A 19,735-nucleotide genomic window follows, 5' to 3' on the forward strand; every position below is an offset into this window, starting at 1 on the left:
TGCTAACCATCTTCATCATAGCAACAGGGGGCTGAGCTCCATCAGCCCCCGCCCTTCATGTGTAAAGAAAAGATTCTGTACTGCCTGGACTATCATAGTAGCTGGAGGCTGCCTTACCCTCATTTCATTTCCCTAACAAGTCACTGTTTCTTATTCTTGCATTCTTTATTACTTCAGCATACAAATGGGGGGACACTACAACGGTAGCCCAGGAAGGCTGGGGGAGGAGGGAAGCAACAGGTAGGGTGGTTGTAGGGGCACCCCCTGTGAATGGCATGCAGCTCGTCATTCCTGCGGGATCTGACACAGAGCGGCTGTGCTCTGTAGTTCTCTGATACACTGCAACCCTAGTACAGTTGCCCCATATTCTAGGCAGGACTGTTTCTATTTTTAGATACCATAAAGGAGGGATTGACTCGGGGAGTCATTCCCAGTTTTGTCTTTTGCGCCCCCGGCTGATCTCGGCCAGGGGCACCTATGACAGCAGCAGAAGGTGTAGTGCAGTAGGACTGCTACCCGTCATCACCGTGCCAATTTACATTGGCGTGGTTGGTGGTGCAATATGGCTGATAACCATCTCTGCTGTCATGCAAAAACAAATGAATGCTGCTGTGTAGCGCTGCTGAATCGCCTCTGTCCGCGGCATCTAGTACACATACGGTGACAGCGACAAAAGGCAAAACAGGCTCCATGGTTGCCACGCTATGGCGTATGCCAGGGCAATCCAGGGAAAACAGGCTTGAAATGATTGTCTGGCGTTGCTTTCCCGGAGGAAGGAATGACTGACTACTTTACCCAGAACCACCCGCGACAATGAACTTTGCACCATCAGGCACTGGGATCTCAACCCAGAAGTGCAAGAGTCGGGGGACACTGCGATGGGGTAGAACAGGGGCAGAGTTTATGCTTTCAGGATTGCCTGCTGCAGGAGTGCGGACGAGATAGGTGCTGTGCATGGTGTTGTTCACAGACACAGACTAGACTGTGTTCATTGTTCGGAAAAATGTATCTTTGCAAGGAATTCACTCCCTTTTTCCCATCACACAGCTTCGACTGTCTCCAGACCTGCCACAGCATCCTCCTCACAGAGGCTGGCAAAGATTAGGCGGCGAAAGAAAAAGACACGGGACGAGATGATCGCTGAAGTTATGGGGTGCTCCCGAGCCGAGGCGGACCAGCAGAGCCAGTGGAGGGAGACCCTCTCTCTGTACCAGCGCTCACACAGCGAACGGGAGGAGAGGTGGTGTGAGGAAGACAAACAGGCGACTCAAACGCTGCTTGGACTAATGAGGGAGCAAACGGACATGCTCCGGCGCCTTGTGGATGTTCTGCAGGACCGCAGCCAGGAGGACAGAGCTCCCCCGCAGTGTATCTGCAACTGCCCTCCCATAGGCGCCGACTTATATGGGGCTCTGGGGCTTTAGCCCCATGAATAAATCCCAAGCAGGGGCTCTGCCCCACCAATATTTTTTCTCCCCTGCTTGGAGCGCCCCCCGCCGCTGCCGCCGCCGCCGCCGGGGCTGCCCAGAGCCCTTTAAATCCCAGCCGCGGCCGGGAATCAGAGGGCTCTGGGCTGCCTGCTGCAGCGGGAAGCCCAGAGCCCTCTGATTCCCGGCTGCGGCTGGGATTAAAAAGGCTCTGGGCTCCCCGCGGTTGCAGGCAGCCCAGAGCCCTCTGATTCCCGGCGGCGGCTGGGATTTAAAAGGCTCTGGGCTGCCCGCCGCAGCAGACAGCCCAGAGCCCTCTGATTCCCGGCCACGGCTGGGATTTAAAGGGCTCTGGGCTCCCCGCCGCAGCAGACAGCCCAGAGCCCTCTGATTCCCGGCTGCGGCTGGGATTTAAAAGGCTCTGGGCTCCCCGCGGTTGCAGGCAGCCCAGAGCCCTTTAAATCCCTGCCGCGGCCGGGAATCAGAGGGCTCTGGGCTGCCTGCTGCAGCGGGAAGCCCAGAGCCCTCTGATTCCCGGCTGCGGCTGGGATTTAAAAGGCTCTGGGCTCCCCGCGGTTGCAGGCAGCCCAGAGCCCTCTGATTCCCGGCCGCGGCTGAGATTTAAAGGGTTCTGAGCTCCCCGCCGCAGCGGGCAGCCCAGAGCCCTCTGATTCCCGGCCCCGGCTGGGATTTAAAAGGCTCTGGGCTCCCTGCGGTTGCAGGCAGCCCAGAGTCCTCTGACTCCCAGCCGGGGCTGGGATTTAAAGGGCTCTGGGATCCCCGCGGCTGCCAGCAGCCCAGAGCCCTTTGAATCCCAGCCTCTGTCCGCTGATTGCCCCCTCCCCAGACCCCTGCCCCAACTGCCCCCCAGAACCTCCACCCCCTATCTAAGCCCCACTGGTCCTTGTTCCCCAATTACCCCCTCCCGAGACCCCTGCCCCTAACTGCCCCTTGGGACCTCAGCCCCTATCTAAGCCTCCCTTCTCCTTGTCCCCAACTGCCCCCTCCTGAGACCCCACCCAACTTCCCCCCCCCAGGACCGCACCCCCTACCTGTCCCCTGATAAACCTTAGACTCCCATGCCTATCCAATTGCTGCCTGTCCCCTGACTGCCCCTTCGAACCTCTGCCCCATCCAACTCCCCCTGCTCCTTGTCCCTTGACTGCCCCCCGGAACTCCCTACCTCTTCACCAACCCCCAAACCGCTTACTGTGCCACTCAGACCAGCGTATCTGGCTCCATGCAGCTCCAGACAGTTGCTGCCATGCTCCCCCATGGAGCCCACAGCCCTCTCCCACCCCCAGCACCTGCCTTCCAGATTTGAACACCTCAAAATTCAGGAGTGCTCAAGCTCGGTTTGGGCAGCTTTTACTTCATTTCTCCCAAATCAGTTTCCCCTGCAAGGTGCCAACTGAAGGTGTTGGAGAACAGAGAGATCAGGTGGCCTCCTAATGCCTGGAAAAGAGACAAAGGCCGGAGGAGGGAGTGTCAGTGCCTGTGCGGACTTCTGGGAAGTGCACGGTGTGGAAGGGGATGCTGTGATGCTTTGGAACATCTCCATACAAAGCCAGTCAGGACTCTGGGGGAGCCTCCTCTCTCGGAGCATACTGTCTCCAGGGCAAGAAGTTTACACCTTCCTGGGTCTGACCTCGGAGCATTCAGCATGCCCTTTCACATCATGCACTTTCCAAAGTGAGTCTGCCCAGGCTGGTCCTGGGGCAACCAGAGGTCGCTGCACCCCAACTCTGCAGTCAGATGTGACTCTCAGCCAGACAGTAAAACAGAAGGTTTATTAGATGACGGGAACACAGTTTAAACAGAGCTTGTTGGTACAGAAAACAGAACCCCTCTGTCAGGTCCATCTTGGGGGGTAGGGAGCCCAGAACCAAGTTCTGGGTCTCTCCCCATTTCCCCAGCCAGCTCCAAACTGACACTCCCTCCTCTGGCCTCTGTGTCTCTTCTGGACAAGGAGGCCACCTGATCTCTTTGTCCCCAACACCTTCAGTTGGCATCTTGCAGGGGAAACTGAGGCACCCACACAGTATTCAGAGAAAATATTAAGAACATTCCCACTTCATCACAACAGATGCAACAAAATATAATACTGTATATTGAAGTAGGCAAGTGCTGCTTCTGACTTTCCACTTTTAATTGACCCTTGTAATCTTGTGGCACTGACGCGTTGTAGCTTCATTTTATATCGGCTTACAGGGCGGGAGCGGGGGGGCACCACCATTTTGGGCCCCACCAAAAATTATACAAACCTGCCGCCTATGTGCCCTCCCCCGCAACAAAGTCCCATACCTCCCGTCACCCAAAGTAACCAGAAGGAGTGGCGCCAGGGGCCGTGAAAACTGTCACTGCACCCCAGCAGAGTGCTCAAGTACCCAAAAGCTCTCATACCCTAATTTTTGAGAATTCCTTCCCTTCCTGACTCACCCAAGCCCCAATCCCAGTTTCATCCCCTGACTGTCTGGTTAGTTATTAAAAATACTTTGCTGTTAATTACTGTTTCCGTCATGCTTTTTTACACAACGCTGTGTTTGAAGGGGTGGGTGGGTGGGTGGGGAAGGGGGTAGGGTATTGCATAGGACAGTCACCTTTAGCAGGGTACAGAGACGGGGGCAGGATCAGCAGCAGGTCACACACACAGTGCAGTCAGTAGGCACCCTGGTCAGTATGGGAGGTGGTTTGCAGGTTCTGTGTGGGTGGGGGGGTACGTGACTTTGTAGCGGGGGAGGGAGGTTACAGATCTCATGCAACGGTCCCTGTCCTGGACCACAGAGCCACTCAGCAGAGGAATCTGTATCCGTCCTCCCCCGCCACAAGGCCACATAGCCCCCGCACACAGAGTCCCAAAAAGGAGGGATGGCAGGCTCCGTTGAAACAACCAGTACGGCACTGCAGACCGCTCTGGGAGCAGGAGCCTGTCATTCCTCGAGTTTAGAGGCAGTCTTTACATCACCGCACACCCTACCCAGCACAGTCTGCGTCCCAGTTTCAACCCTTTAACGCAAAGTCATCAATAAAGAAACCTTTGTAAAGTTACAGTGGAACATGTATTTTATTTTTAAACGTGTGTTGGAAGTGGGGGAAGCGGGGTGGACGGGGTATGTAACTGCAGATGCTAGTCAACAGTAACTTGGTAAAGAAACAGGGGCAGGTTCAGCTTCTCTGTAAAGAAACTGAACAGTCACAGGTCACGCTGCTCGCTGCTCGCTGGTACTTGAACAGTTCCTTGTCGCTGTGCAAGGCGCCTGCATAGGGCTTCACGAGCCAGGGCATTAGCGGGTAGGCTGGGTCCCCGAGGATCACTATAGGCATCTGCACAGCCCCAAGAGTTATTTTGTGGTCTGGGAAGAAACTACCTTCCTGCAGGCGTCTAAACAGACCAGAGTTCCTGAAAACACGCGCGTCATGAACTTTGCCTGGCCACCCGACGTTGATGTTGGTAAAACGTCCCCCATGGTCCACCAGTGCTCGCAGCACCATTGAAAAGTAGCCCTATTTCTCAGCAGCTGACTGTGGAAGAGGTGGACGATAAGGTGCGAGGCGTTGACAACGGCTATAACTGCAGCGGGCTCCGTGCTCGCAGTGCTGTGGCGCCCGCGCTGTCACTGAGCAGAAAAATGCACGAACAGATTGCCCGCAGGCTCTTTCAGGGAGGGAGGGAGGGCGTGATTGACGGTTCAATGATGACAGTTACCCAAAACCACCCTCGACACATTTTTTCCCCCAGCAGGCATTGGGGGCTCTACCCAGCATTCCAATGGGCAGCAGGGACTGCGGGAACTGTGGGATAGCTTCCCACAGTGCACCGCTTCCAAAGTCGACGCTGGCCCCGTTACTGTGGACTCACACAGTCGAATTAGTGTATTTAGTGTGGATACACAAATTCGACTTCGTAAGGTCGATTCCACAAATTCGACTTAAGTTGATTCGAAATAGTCTTGTAGTGTAGACATACCCTTAGAGACTAACAAATTTATTTGGGCATAAGCTTTCATGGGCTATAACCCACTTCATCAGATGCATGGAGTGGAAATACAGGAGCAGGTATAAATATACAGCACATGAAAAGATGGGAGTTGCCTTACCAAGTTGGGGGTCAGTGCTAATGAGGCCAATTCAATGAGGGTGGATGTGCCCCATTTCCAACAGTTGACAAGAAGTGGTGAGTATCAACAGAGGGAAAATTTCTTTTCATGTGCTGTATATTTATACCTGCCTACTGTATTTTCCACTCCATGCATCTGATGAAGTGGGTTATAGCCCACGGAAGTTTATGTCCAAATAAATTTGTTAGTCTCTGAGGTGCCACAAGGACTCCTCATTGTTTTTGCTAATACAGATTAACACGGCTACCACTCTGAAACCTGTAGGGATGATGATAGGCACTAGGAACATCACAGTACCTTACCTTTTCCTAACAAGAAATGACATTCTCTCTGCATCCATGAGAACTCCAGATAAGGACTCCTATTCATGCAGTGCAACAAGACCATCAGGGTGATCGCTATAAGTAGTACTGATATGGGAATAATCGCTAATGATTGACAGAGATCACACTAGAGGTGTTGAGCTGCTTTTCTTTGTTCCCAATTGTATAATCACAATTAAGGATGCTAACAATGCAGTGAGGGGATTGCTTGCAGGTTGGTGGTGAATATTTTCCACTCACTTTACAAGGTGTTCATATGGAAAGCAGAGTAGAAACTGTGTGCCATGGGAATCAGCACCTTAGCTGTGTTTTTCCTACGTTTCTTAATTTGAGGGGGGATGTTTGCTCACACTAATGTTTTCTTTGGTGATATGCTGGGAGACTTTAACTTAGCAGTTCCCAGTTTTCCAACATTTGAGATTGTGGTTTTGAAGTTCCACGTTACAAAAGTGTACACAGTTCGCAAGGCCCTGTTGCATAGCAGCAGCTTTAACTCCACCTTAACAAAGGTTTTGTAAGTGATTTCTCTGGAGGGTTCTAACATCTTATGTTAAGTTGACTTGGCAGAAGAGCACTACCTTCCTATTTTGGAATCCTGTTGGGGAACTAGATCCTGCTACAGACTATTTGTTATGAGTAGCCATTCATTATTGGTGAAATCCAGTAGAAACTACAGCAGGAATTGACAGAATATACAACTAGAAATGCAATAAAGATAAACAATACTTTTTAAAAAAGTATTTTCCTCATATTTTACCAGTGATGTAGATCATCAAAAAGCTGACTGGGTTAGCATCCATGAGAAAATATGCCAATTGTTGATTCCAATACGTACATCATTTCCATTTTTCAATTCTGAAAAAGAAAGAAAACATGGCGTGGAACAGCTTCTTCACAGGCAGGTATGTAAAAGAAAAAGTGAATATTGCTTGAGAGATCTGTGAAAATAATTAGAATTTTCTTCCTATCTGTATATGTGTTTAAGGTATGGAAAACATCCGACTGACATTTAATTAGGTGGAGGTTGGTTTTTTTTTATTATTATTATTTTTATTTTTATTTTTAGCTGTTGTAACAGAGCCATTTGGGTGCTTTAACAAAACACATCCTAATCATGTCATACTACTAGAGTGACCAATTAGATCAAAAGAAAAGAGCCCTTCACCTGCTTTTCCCTCAAATCATAAAATATTAAGATGATAGAATGACTCAAAAATAAGATATTATTCTGAACATTGCTAATGCGCCAATCGCTAGTATCTGGTGGATAGCCTATTAGCATAGCCCTTGTTAATATGCAGAGAGGATTGTTTTAAACAGTATGGGCCCTCAATAGAAAAATCACTGCCTTTTCAAAATTATGGCTGATATGTTCAAAGCCTCTTAAAAGAGGTAAGTGCCTAACTCCTACTGATTTTTAATGGGACTTGAGCACCTGAAAGTCCCCACCTGTATCTCAGAACGGTCAACAATTCCAGTTCTCCTGATCTGTGTTACCATAAAGAGACACAGAACAGTCAGGTACTCTGTCAGGTATTGTTAACTAGATCCACATGATGTAGTTTTTCTATGATTAAAGTAATAACTTGGCGTGCACTTACTGACATGGTATACAGAAGGTATCCTCACCTGTGGAACATGTGCTATCATGTTCACCTGTAGCTATTATCTGCCTGTGGGTTTGAAAGGTAATGTCAGATAAAGTGCATTACAATAGTACATCCTAGAAGTCATGAGGGCGAGGCCACTATGGCAAAGTCAATGTCTTTATATTTTTTTTTAAAAGGGGTTTTCAATTTCTGAATATTTTGGAGATGGGAAAAGGCACTTCTGAACATTGTCAAAATGTGGATTTTGAAGTTTAGCTTGAGATTGAAAACTAATCCCTAAATTGTGCATTGTATCTATACCCTTTGGGCAGACTCCATCAAAACATTGAAATGTCATGGAAAACTAAGACAAGGCGAGTGAAGTAATATCAAGATTCTCTACACATTTCCTCTGCTCATCCAGCAATCCATGATTGTATGTGGAATGAATTGAACCAGATTTTTAATAAAATCTATAGTACAGCAAAGATATCATTCACATTATTGAGTGCAATGATCATATGAATTTGAATACTCATCATAACTTAGTCCTAGCCTTTTTTCTAACGTGACTTCACATACCCATTATGCAACAACTTTGAAAGTATTTATTATTTATTGCTTTTATAGCAATCAAAATTGTACTGGGTGTTTTATTTATAAAAGGCACAGACAGACACATTATCTGACCCCTTACTTGTCTGACAGGCTTACAGTAAGGTTCAACTGCTTCCTAGGAAGAGGAGACAGACCAGATCTTTGACTCTGAGCCAGGGTTTGGATGCACAATAGGAAGAATCTACATAGGAGTTTTAAACTTTTTCAATTACATTTCTCTAATTTTCCTCATGGGCTTTGAGGCTTTTGTCAAAACGAAAATAAAAATATTTCCTCAATAGTGGTATCATTTCCTACCCTCTTTCCTCAGAAATGACAGGCCGTGAGGAGAAGCAGAAGGGCAAGTAAATGTTCCCCTTGCTCTTGACTTCCCCCCAGGGAAAATGTTGAAACTGCTTGATGGCACATAGGCGAGGTCTGCACTTGCCTGATTTAGCAGTGCAGGAAAGCTCCACTGCCAGCTGATGCATAGACTAGGTCCATACTAAGTCAATTGAGCAGTCTGCAAGGAAGGTTCCATCACTGAAATAAATCTCAGAAGAACAGCCTGGAACCAGGGATAATTTGTGTGGGTTGTTTTTTTTAATGCCTGGCCTTCCTGAGCACAGGTCTCCCTACTCCCACAGCTTGCACAGCCAGCAAAAAGGCTTCAAAGGAGTCCCTTGAATCATAAGCGAAAGCAGCATGTCCCCTTGACAGCCACAGAGAAGACATTTCTTCTCCCAACCAGTGTGTAGGTGAGCTCTGCATCAAGTTGGGTGTAAAAAGTCTGTAGACCACGCACTCCCCAAACTATTTTCCTACAACATCCCTTTTTGTTATTTTCTGAACATTCCAACTGTACTGCACATGCTCCTGTATTGTATTTCTATGATACATGCAGAACTAGAGCTCTAGCCGGGACACAGCAAAAACAGATTCTGATTCTGCATATCAAAATACCCATTGGTCAAAGGGTAGGTGCACTAGGCTGAGAGCTAGGAGATCATGAGTTTGTGTCATTTTTTCCATGGACTTGTGTTAATCTGTGTGCACTGCCTTTTATTATTCAGTAAGTCCTTATATCCCTTCCTTACAGGCTGCAAGTATCATTCCCTTCATTTACAGATGGGGTAACAGAGGGGCTGAGATTATACAAGGTTACTTTCTGGTAGAGCTAGGAATAGAACCCATGGCCTTTAATGTGACATACCCAAGTCTCATCCACTTATAGATAACAACTAAAATTACAATCACTTTTTGACATGAACAGGAGTACTTGTGGGACCTTAGAGACTAACCAATTTATTTGAGCATAAGATCAGATAAGTACGTGGATCTCTTACCTTCAAATCAGCGGCACTGCTATGGGTACCTGCATGGCCCCACAGTATGCCAACATTTTTATGGCTGACTTAGAACAATGCTTCCTCAGCTCTCGTCCCCTAATGCCCCTGCTCTACTTGCACTACATTGATGACATCTTCATCATCTGGACCCATGGAAAAGAAGCCCTTGAGGAATTCCACCATGATTTCAACAATTTCCACGCCACCATCAACCTCAGCCTGGACCAGTCCACACAAGAGATCCACTTCCTGGACACTACAGTGCTAATAAGCGATGGTCACATACACACCACCCTATAGCGGAAACCTACTGACCGCTAAACTTACCTACATGCCTCCAGCTTTCATCCCGACCACACCACATGATCCATTGTCTACAGCCAAGCTCTACGATACAATCACATTTGCTCCAATCCCTCAGACAGAGACAAACACCTACAAGATCTCTATCAAGCATTCTTACAACTACAATACCTACCTGCTGAAGTGAAGAAACAGATTGACAGAGCCAGAAGAGTACCCAGAAGTCACCTACTACAGGACAGACCCAACAAAGAAAGTAACAGAACGCCACTAGCCGTCACCTTCAGCCCCCCCCAACTAAAACCTCTCCAGTGCATCATCAAGGATCTACAACCTATCCTGAAGGACAATCCATCACTCTCACAGATCTTGGGAGACAGGCCAGTCCTTGCTTACAGACAGCCCCTCAACCTGAAGCAAATACTCACTAGCAATCACAGACCACACAACAAAAACACTAACCTAGGAGCCTATCCTTGCAACAAAGCGCGTTGCCAAGTCTGTCCACATATGTATTCAGGGGATACCATCTATTCAGGGGAGACCTAATCACATCAGCCACACTATCAGAGGCTTGTTCACCTGCACATCGACCAATGTGATATATGCCATCATGTGCCAGCAATGCCTCTCTGCCATGTACATTGGCCAAACCAGACAGTCTCTACGTAAAAGAATAAATGGACACAAATCAGATGTCAAGAATTGTAACATTCAAAAACTAGACGGAGAACACTTCAACCTCCCTGGTCACTCGATTACAGACCTAAAAGTCGCAATATTACAGCAAAAAAATTTCAAAAACAGACTCCAACGAGAGACTGCTGAATTGGAATTAATTTGCAAACTGGACACCATTAAATTAGGCTTGAATAAAGATTGGGAGTGGATGGGTCATTACACAAAGTAAAACTATTTCCCCATGTTTATTCCCCCTCCTCCCCCACTGTTCCTTACAGCTTCTTGTCAACTACTGCAAATGGACCGTTTTCATTACCATTACAAACAGTTATTTTTCTCTCCTGCTGGTAATAGCTCACCTTAACTGATCACTCTCGTTAGAGTGTGTATGGTAACACCCATTGTTTCATGTTCTCTGTGTATATATATATTTTCCTACTGTATTTTCCACTCCATGCATCCGATGAAGTGGGCTGTAGCCCATGAAAGCTTATGCTCAAATAAATGTGTTAGTCTCTAAGGTGCCACAAGTCCTCCTGTTCTTTTTGCAGATACAGACTAACACAGCTGCTACTCTGAAACCTGTCATTTTTTACATGAGTGGCTAGTCAAAAGTTTGGGACCCTGGAGATGATCCATTTGGAAGTAGAAATTGATGGAATCTGGTATTTTCTTTCATGCAGTCTTATTTATTTTCAAGGAATGTAAAGCAGAAGGAACAAAGAACAAAAGGAGAAGTTTATTAGCGTACAGCCCCAAAACCTCTTTAACCAACACGTCCCAAAAATGTGCTCTCTAGCTTTTCCAAGGGTCACCGTGTGTTTACAGGCTCATGCTTGGCTTTTTTGCCTCTCCCTTTTTCTTTGTTCTTGTCTATTCTCAGTTTCTGTGTGATCTCTCTTTTCACACACATGCACACACCAAAACAGTGCTCAGCCAGAAGCTCCTGAGCAGGTTCACACACACCTTTTGTCTTAGGTGGGATGTTATGCTTAAAGTAATGTTAACTGAAGGGTGAGTTTACACCTGTCAATCTCAATGGGTTTAACTCACTCAGCTCGTAACAGGGTTTCCCATTTGTAACCGTGTATGTAGCAATTGGTTGTAAAGGTAGATGGTGTATACATCGATAGAATATTTTCATTTGCTCTCTCCCATTCCATTGTTAATTTTTCCCCTATAGAAACACTTAGTTGACTTTACTCACAAAGTGGCCCAGAAGTTTGTGTTTGAAGGAAAACATGAAGAAGCAATTCCTGCAGCTTTACATTCACTGCGTTTCAGCATTGATACCTGTGGTCCAGATTCTGTGGAATTAGTTCCTGCTTATCTCATCTTAGCTGAGGCTAGCACTGGTAAGTTTTGCTGAAGCAAATAATATCAATGGTAAATCTAAAACCATAATGTTGGTATGTCACAGATCCACAGGTTTGGCACTACACCCCCAGCTTTGGAACAGTCTCTTGGAGGAACCCCTTCAGTCTCACCCTTCCTTCAGGGTAGGCCATGTGGCCTCACTGTCTCCTAATACTGAACCTCCAAGACTTCAGCATTCCTGCTTCACACGATGAGCTCTGTTCCGCGAGTCCAACTGAGATAGTCTCCTGATAGAGACTTGTATACTCTTCAGGGATTAATGGACCTCAGCAAGCATTTACAGTGATATTCAAACAGTGTTGTCAAAACAGTTGGGTTTATTTATCAGCTGGAACACAGCATAGGAAGTCTCCAGGTTAGCACAGAGAAATGAAGGTTAAAAGATGGTTCAAATACATTCTAGTTCAGGGGCAGGCAAACTTTTTGGCCTGAGGGCTGCATCGGGTTTCCAAAATTGTATGGAGGGCCGGTTAGCAGAGGCTGTGCCTCCCCAAACAGCCAGGTGTGGCCTGGCCTGGCCCCCTATCTGACCCCTCCTGCTTCTCGCCCCTTGATGCCCCCCTCCCATCCCAAGACTCCTGCCCCATCCAACCCCCTGGTTCTCTGTCCCCTGGCAGCCCCCGGAACCTCCGCCCCTGACTGCTCCCTGCCACCCCATCCAACCCCTCCTCTCATTCCTGACTGCCCCTGGGGACCCCTGCCCCCATTCAACCCCCCTGTTCCCTGCCCTCTGACCACCCCGACCCCTATCCACACTCCCACCCCCTGACCACCACCCCGAACTCCCCTTCCCTCTATCCAACCCCCCTGCTCCCTGCCCCCCTACTGCACTGCCTGGAGCATCAGTGGCTGGTGGCGCTACAGCCACGCTGCCCAGAGCACCAGGACAGGCAGCCGCGCCGCCTGGCTGAAGCCAGCCACGCCACCGCGCAGCACAGAGCACCGGGTCAGGCCCCGGCTCTGCAGCTGTGCTGCCCCAGGAGCTTGCAGTCCCATTGCCCAGAGCATTGCGCTGGTGGCGCAATGAGCTGAGGCTGCAGGGGAGGGGATGGGGGCGAGCCTCCCAGGCCAGGAGCGCAGGAGCCGGGCAGGAGAGTCTTGCGGGCCAGATGTGGCCTGCGGGCCATAGTTTGCCCACCACTGTTCTAGTTAGCCCAGAGCACAGCTGGGCTGTAGTAAACTCCATATCCAGGCTCTCTCGCTCTCTCTGACCTCCTTGGTCAGTTCTCAGGTGAGAGCCTCCCAACTCCTTCCAGCAGCCAGCTCTTATCTCCCATCTCACACCTTTCCAGTCCTTTGTTCTTGAGCTGGGATCTTTGCTTTGCTTCCCTGCTGAGAGGTAGGGAAATCCATTTCTGTTTCAGTCACTGATTGGGAGATGTCAATGTTCTGGTGATTGTCTTCTCCATACTTCATTGATATGGGGTTGGCCTCAGCCAGTCCTTTTTAATGACCCATTCAGACTGAGGGCTTGGCTACACTTACAAGTTGCAGCGCTGGGAGTTACAGCGCTGGTTATGCAGCTGTGTAGGGCCAGCGCTGGAGTGTGGCCACACTGACAGCTACCAGCGCTGCAGTGTGGCCACACTTGCAGCATTTCCAGCGCTGTATTGAGAGGTGCATTGTGGGCAGCTATCCCACAGAGCACCTCGTCCCATTTTGGCGCTGAGTATTGTGGGAAGGGGAAGGAAGTGTGTGGGTCATTCCGCTTCCTGTGCCAACGCCCCGTGGTGCATCGCTTCACATCCCAGCATTCACAGTCTTTCCGGCCACGTTTGGCGCCATTGTGAGTCTCTTTCAGTTTTTTACTCTCTGTCTGTGAATCGTGATTTCTGTGGGAAATGGAGCCTGAGCTGCTGAGGACTGTGCTGATGAGTGTCGCCAGCACAACACGTTTGGCAGTTGAGCTATTCCTTCAGCTCCAAAGTGACAGTGAGGAGTCCGACGATGATATTGAGTCGCCTGCCGCGTGTGACACTACAGTGCTTGTGGCATTCACGGAAATGCTCAGCACCGTTGAACGCCGCTTTTGGGCTCGGGAAACAAGCACTGAGTGGTGGGATCACATCGTCATGGAAGTCTGGGATGATGAGCAGTGGCTGCAGAACTTTCGTATCAGAAAAGTCACTTTCATGGGACTGTGTGCTGAGCTAGCCCCCACCCTGCAGCGCAAGGACACAAGATTGAGAGCTGCCCTGACGGTGGAAAAGCGGGTGGCTATTGCAATCTGGAAGCTGGCAACTCCAGACAGCTACTGGTCGGTCGGGAACCAGTTTGGAGTGGGAAAGTCGACCGTTGGAATCGTGTTGATGCAAGTTTGCAGGGCAATTAATCGCATCCTGCTAAGAAGGACCGTGACTCTGGGGAACGTGCAGGACATTGTGGATGGCTTTGCACAAATGGGTTTCCCTAACTGTGGAGGGGCAATAGATGGGACGCATATTCCTATTCTGGCACCCTCCCACCTAGTATCAGAGTACGTTAATCGGAAGGGGTATTTCTCTATGGTTCTTCAGGCGCTTGTGGATCACCGTGGGCGTTTCATTGACATTTACACAGGCTGGCCTGGAAAGGTGCATGATGCACGCATCTTTCGGAACAGTGGCCTGTTCAGGAAGATGCAGGCAGGGACTTATTTCCCGGACAGGAAGATCACAGTAGGGGACGTCGAAATGCCCATTGTGATCCTTGGAGACCCCGCTTACCCGTTACTGCCTTGGCTCATGAAACCCTATACAGGGAAGCTTGACAGGAGCAAGGACCGGTTCAACTACAGGCTGAGCCGGTACCGAATGACTGTGGAGTGTGCTTTTGGGCGTTTACAAGCCCGCTGCAGGTCCTTGTATGGGAAGCTAGACTTGGGGGAAAGCAGCATCCCAGCGGTTATACCCGCATGCTGTACCCTCCATAATATTTGTGAAGGGAAGGGTGAAACATTCAGTCAGGAATGGACCACCGAGGTTCAAGTCCTGGAGGCTGAATTTGCACAGCCAGAGAGCAGGGCTACTAGAGAGGCCCAGCACAGGGCTACAAGGATTAGGGATGCCTTGAGGGAAGAATTTGAGGCTGAAAGCCAACAGTAATGTTTGCTGCCTTGGATGGGAGTGAAGTGCAGTGGTTACACTGTTAGGATTCTATTATTCCGTAACATGATTTGCAGTGACTGTTTCTTTACTGGGATAAGGTATCTTTCACTATCTGCAATAATAAAGACTGTTTTCAAAGCCAAGATTTATTTTATTGAAAAGAAAAAAAACTTCATTGACAGACACACAACATTTCAGGAACCTAAAAGGCCAGGGTGGGTGGGTTGGTGAACTGTACAGTCACAATTGTGCATATGTCCTGTCTGCAGTGCTGTGCAATGGCTGCTGCACTTCAGGGTGCATATACTGCATGGTGATGGGGGTTGAGTGCAGAGGGTAAGGGTCGTAGTTCTCAGGGCTGGTTGGTGAACGTACAGGTGTTGGAGGCAGCTGGTGGTGGTAAGAACCTGGATGCTGGGGAAGGGGGTTTGGAGCTGACATTGGGGCAGAAGAGAAAAAAATTTGGGACAGGGGGGGCTGTGGGGCAGCACGGGACTGCTCTGCCTGCATGGCTACGGTAGCCTGGAGAGAGTCCGCTTGGCGCGACAGGATGTCTAGCAGCTGGTTTGTGCTTTTCCTCTTTGCCACAGCGTTTCTCCACCAATGTCTCTGGCGGATCATGCTTTCCCTTTCTCTCCACTGCTGCAGCTGTTTACTCTCTCTAGCAGAGTGATCAATAACTGTTTTCAGCATGTCTTCCCTGGTCTTTCGGGGCTTTTTCCTCAGATTCTGCAGTCTCTGTGCAGTGGTAGATCTGGTCAGTCCAGCAGTCAAGGTCACTTTTGGAAGGCAAAAATGGCAACAGTTAACAGGGTAGCATTGTTTTCATTATCTCATCCAGACAGTAATTCCCACACACTGAAGGAGTTTTCAGTCCTCACCTTAGCATACTTTTCCCACACACATAACACAACAGAAGCCACGAAATGGTGAGTGAGGAGTACTGGGTGCTTCATGGCTGTGCAGGGCTTTCTGTGCATTGGGGACAGCAAGCAGCTGCAGGGGGGATCTGCACTAAACAGTCTCCCAACATTTTCCACAGGAGTTACTCCTGGAAGATATCTCCCTGCTGCGGGTCACTAGGGAAGAGCGGGAAGGTCTTCCACAGCAATGCGGATTCCGCCCTGGCCCCTATGCAGCTTGCCTGTGTGTAGCAATGGTCCCCCCACCCCTCGCGGCACAGTGGTGCGGACGCGTTAGCCTGACTGGGACAAGGACCACAGCGGCTCTCCCTATAAACCTGTGCAGGCACATTGCCCACGCTCTGGCTGAAACTTTTGCGGAGATTACTGCAGCCGATTACCGCGACGTGATAGACCACATCAATGGGCTATTCCACATCTAGGCAGGCATGAATGCAGCCCTAACCCCCCCTCCTCTCCCAAAACTTTTCCACCCAGAAAATAAAAGCCGCTTACCGGTAACCTGCTGCTCTGCTTGTCCTTCAGCAACTGCTGGCTGCTGCGATTGGCTTCCTTCCTCCTGGATTGAAAAGAGCTCCTGGCTGCATGCCTCCTGGGACTCTGGGGTGTCTTCCCCCATCCCAGTAGCTTCACTCGCGGTTTCCACCACCCCCCCGCCTCCTCCTCCTGCTGCTCCTGTCCCCCACCCTGCTCAGAAGTGTCCATCGTGGTCCTCGGATTGGCAGTGGGGTCACCCCCAAGTATCGCGTCCATCTCCCTGTAAAAACGGCAGGTCGTGGGGGCAGCGCCGGATCGGCGGTTCCCCTCGCGGGCTTTGTAATAGGCACTCCACAGCTCCTTTACTTTAACCCTGCATTGCAGCGCGTCCCGATCATGGCCCCTATCCAGCATGGACCTTGATACCTGCTCAAAGATATCATAATTCCTACGGCTGGAGCGCAGCTGGGACTGCACAGCTTCCTCCCCCCAAACACTAATGAGGTCCAGCAACTCGCCATTGCTCCATGCTGGGGCTCGTTTGCCGCGTGGAGGCATGGTCACCTGGAAAGATTACCTGATTGCACTCCACACCTGGCTGCAGCAAACAGGAAGGGGATTTTTTTTAAAATTCCCGGGGCATTTAAAGGGCGGGTCACCTGAGGCCAGAGCAGTAGAGTGCATACTGATGAGCAGAGTGGCTGAACAGGAATTCTGGGATAACGCCTTATTCCCTGGAGGCCAATTAAAGCGCTGGTGAGTGTCCACACCTGATGAGCAGTGCTGGATCACCAGCGCTGCATTCCTTATACCCCAACCCGAACGGGTGCACAGCCAGCGCTGCAGCCAGGGAGTTGCAGCGCTGGTTGTGCCCTGTAAGTGTGGACAGGGTGTAATTGCAGCGCTGGAAAGCCTCCACCAGCGCTGCAACTTGTAAGTGTAGCCAAGCCCTCAGACAGCTAGGTGACATTCATGCCTATGGGCAGGTCTTCACTAGCAATGGTAAAGCCCTGCTGCAGGCTGTGTAGTCGCGGCATCCTAGTCCAACTGTTTGAATGGCACAAAGAGCTATATTCTCTAAGCTTCTAAAAAATTGCTGACAACATTTGTCCTCTTTTTCCTTGAAATATAATTTCAGGTCTTGGCCATCTTACCCAGGCAGAGGAATACCTCTCACAAGCTCAATGGATTGTCCTCAAAACTTCTGACTGCAGTAATGGCATTCAGTCTAAATTGCATCGTAACCTGGGTCTCCTCTATGCTGCTAAAGGAAATTTTGAAGAGTCTTTATACCACCTGGCTACTGATGTACGTAGAATAAAATACAGAAGTAGAAGAAAAATTCCTAATAATTGTATACAGTCAATGTAGAAATTGTTAGGAAACCCCAACAGACACTTAGATTCTAGTACAGATTTTAGATACCATGCTAAGAATCACCTTTGAAAAACCTGTGCTAGATAGATACAACAGACAACATGTCGGTACTTATCCAAAGTTGTGTTCTAGTAATTACTCTTATTTCTGTGAATTGTGTATTCCCTATGCTTTTTTTATAGTATTATTAAATAACACTTATCAGCCTTTCTATTCAGTTGAGATATACATTCCTACTGCAACCTTTTGTAGTTGCCTATCATTAAACAAGTAGTCCATTTTATACTTGCAATGATCTTATTTCTTGATCATTTTTGTTAGACAAGTTACACTATTTATTGCACTATTTATACAACTGCTTCCATAATATTTTCCCCATACATTTTTTGCCACATGATCCTTTGGGAGAGTAGTCCTGCAAACTTTAACTGTTCTCAGATGACCCTCCTTAGGAGGAGATGTTGCTGCTTTTTAATCTCCCAAGTGTGGGCTTTGCTGTCAGTACTAGGAGAAAAGTTACTTTCCTAATAACTGTATTTCCTTGAGTGATTGTCAGTACAGATCTGCCCTCACCCACCTGCCTTGTTCCTTCAGAGAATACTGAGGGGATTCTGATTAAATAGAAAGTAACTGGAACAAGGTCAGGGCTGCTGCTCTTATACAGGACCTGATCCAGTTCCTTCTAAAGACTCTCCATAGGCTTTACTGGAAGATGTATTAAGTCCATAGTCTCTGGTCCAAACTTTCATTGTTGCAAGGGAGAATGCACACAGCCCTAATGGCCACTGCTTTGCCTCGGTTATCACTTAGCTGCTCCCATGAGTGTGGATCAGTGCAGTTGAGTGATTATTGTTAGGCGTGCTAGTGCCAATGTAGGATTCAGGTCTGTATTTTTGCCTGGGTTTTGCCTGCCTTTTTTATTTTATGATACACACACATGAGTAAAAAAAGGACAAAGACACTGTGTATGTTGCTTTTGCCAAAGCCAGATGGGTTTGTTAGTATAATGGGAACAGATAATAGCAGTTGAAGTGTTACTGGGCATGGTGCGAGTATAATGTATGAGCGCACACTTGAAGACTGCCTCAACTCCTATCTCAAGGCAAGGCAAGCAACCAGTTGGGAGGGGTAAGGGGAGATTGGGGGGAAGGTAAAACAATAAAAGATCAAAGAAATGCCTGCTCCTGACCGTAGCAAACCTCACGCTTTACCCCTCCCATGGGGTACAAAAGGGGTGGGATGAAGACCCCAGACTCACGACCCCCCCAAAACGGAACATGACCATAAGTTATAAGGGGTGGCACTGTGGGCATGCATTTCAGGTATAATTATGCCTACTGAGGAGGGGGGAGATGGGACACTGGGAAACAAGGCTCTGTGGTGTCAGAGTTATGGTATACAGGCTTGCTGGAAACTAACCCCAATAAACATTGCATTGCCTGCACTTCAGACTTCTGGTCTTTTGCTTTCTGTCTGCATGACAAGAACCAGGGGAGATGGTGAAGAGAAACCCCTCTAACAACTATAGTTACTAAGTAACCTTTCTTTCTCTCCATCCAATAGTTTTGTTCTTATTAATTTCAGAGATACTGACTCAGATTTACCATTGTGTTGTACCTTGTGTGTATGCAGTGTTGTCATTTACACTGGTCCATTACTACCCTGATTTGATAACATTTCACACCCACTTTGCACAGTTGTAAATGAGGACATGAGGTGACTAAAATCAGGTCCTGGCAGTTATAAACTGCAGCCATGTATATTTAATCTGTAAGCGTAATGGGCAAGAGTCTCTGCTGTATCCAGTTTCCATTGGGCCTCCCAAACCTGGGGGCCTGTCAGGGAGTCTATATCTGCCTATTCTCTGCCTGTTCCTGGTGCATGCTAAAGCTGCCTAGGGGCTGCTCTAATCCTTGCCATCTGGCTAGAGTTCCTTAAGAACCAAACAGCAGTTGAGAGGATAGCTAGAGTGCAGCATGCTGTGGCGATGTCTCCGTTCAGCCCCTATTCAGGGATTCTTAGGAGCCAACTTTGACATCTCTATGCTTCTGGACCAGGAGTATTCCTAGCTAGGGACATGAGGGAGGTTTTCAGTCCTTTGTGGAAAA

General features: G+C 48.6%; 1 protein-coding gene across 2 annotated transcripts in view; it reads left to right on the forward strand.

The window, feature by feature from the left end:
* The window catches only part of ZMYND12 (zinc finger MYND-type containing 12), a 34,876-nt gene that overhangs the window by 5,990 nt on the left and 9,151 nt on the right, over positions 1 to 19,735 (forward strand). The window contains exons 2-4 of one of the 2 annotated variants that reach the window (XM_044996418.1): positions 6,629 to 6,770; positions 11,571 to 11,742; positions 17,389 to 17,558. In XM_044996418.1, the coding sequence (XP_044852353.1) occupies positions 6,629 to 6,770; positions 11,571 to 11,742; positions 17,389 to 17,558 (484 nt within the window). The remainder of the gene's footprint in view (positions 1 to 6,628; positions 6,771 to 11,570; positions 11,743 to 17,388; positions 17,559 to 19,735) is intronic. The other variant, XM_044996416.1, reaches the window with a different exon arrangement.

Source organism: Mauremys mutica, chromosome 21 (assembly GCF_020497125.1).
Source record: "Mauremys mutica isolate MM-2020 ecotype Southern chromosome 21, ASM2049712v1, whole genome shotgun sequence".
NCBI classification, from domain to species: domain Eukaryota; kingdom Metazoa; phylum Chordata; order Testudines; family Geoemydidae; genus Mauremys; species Mauremys mutica.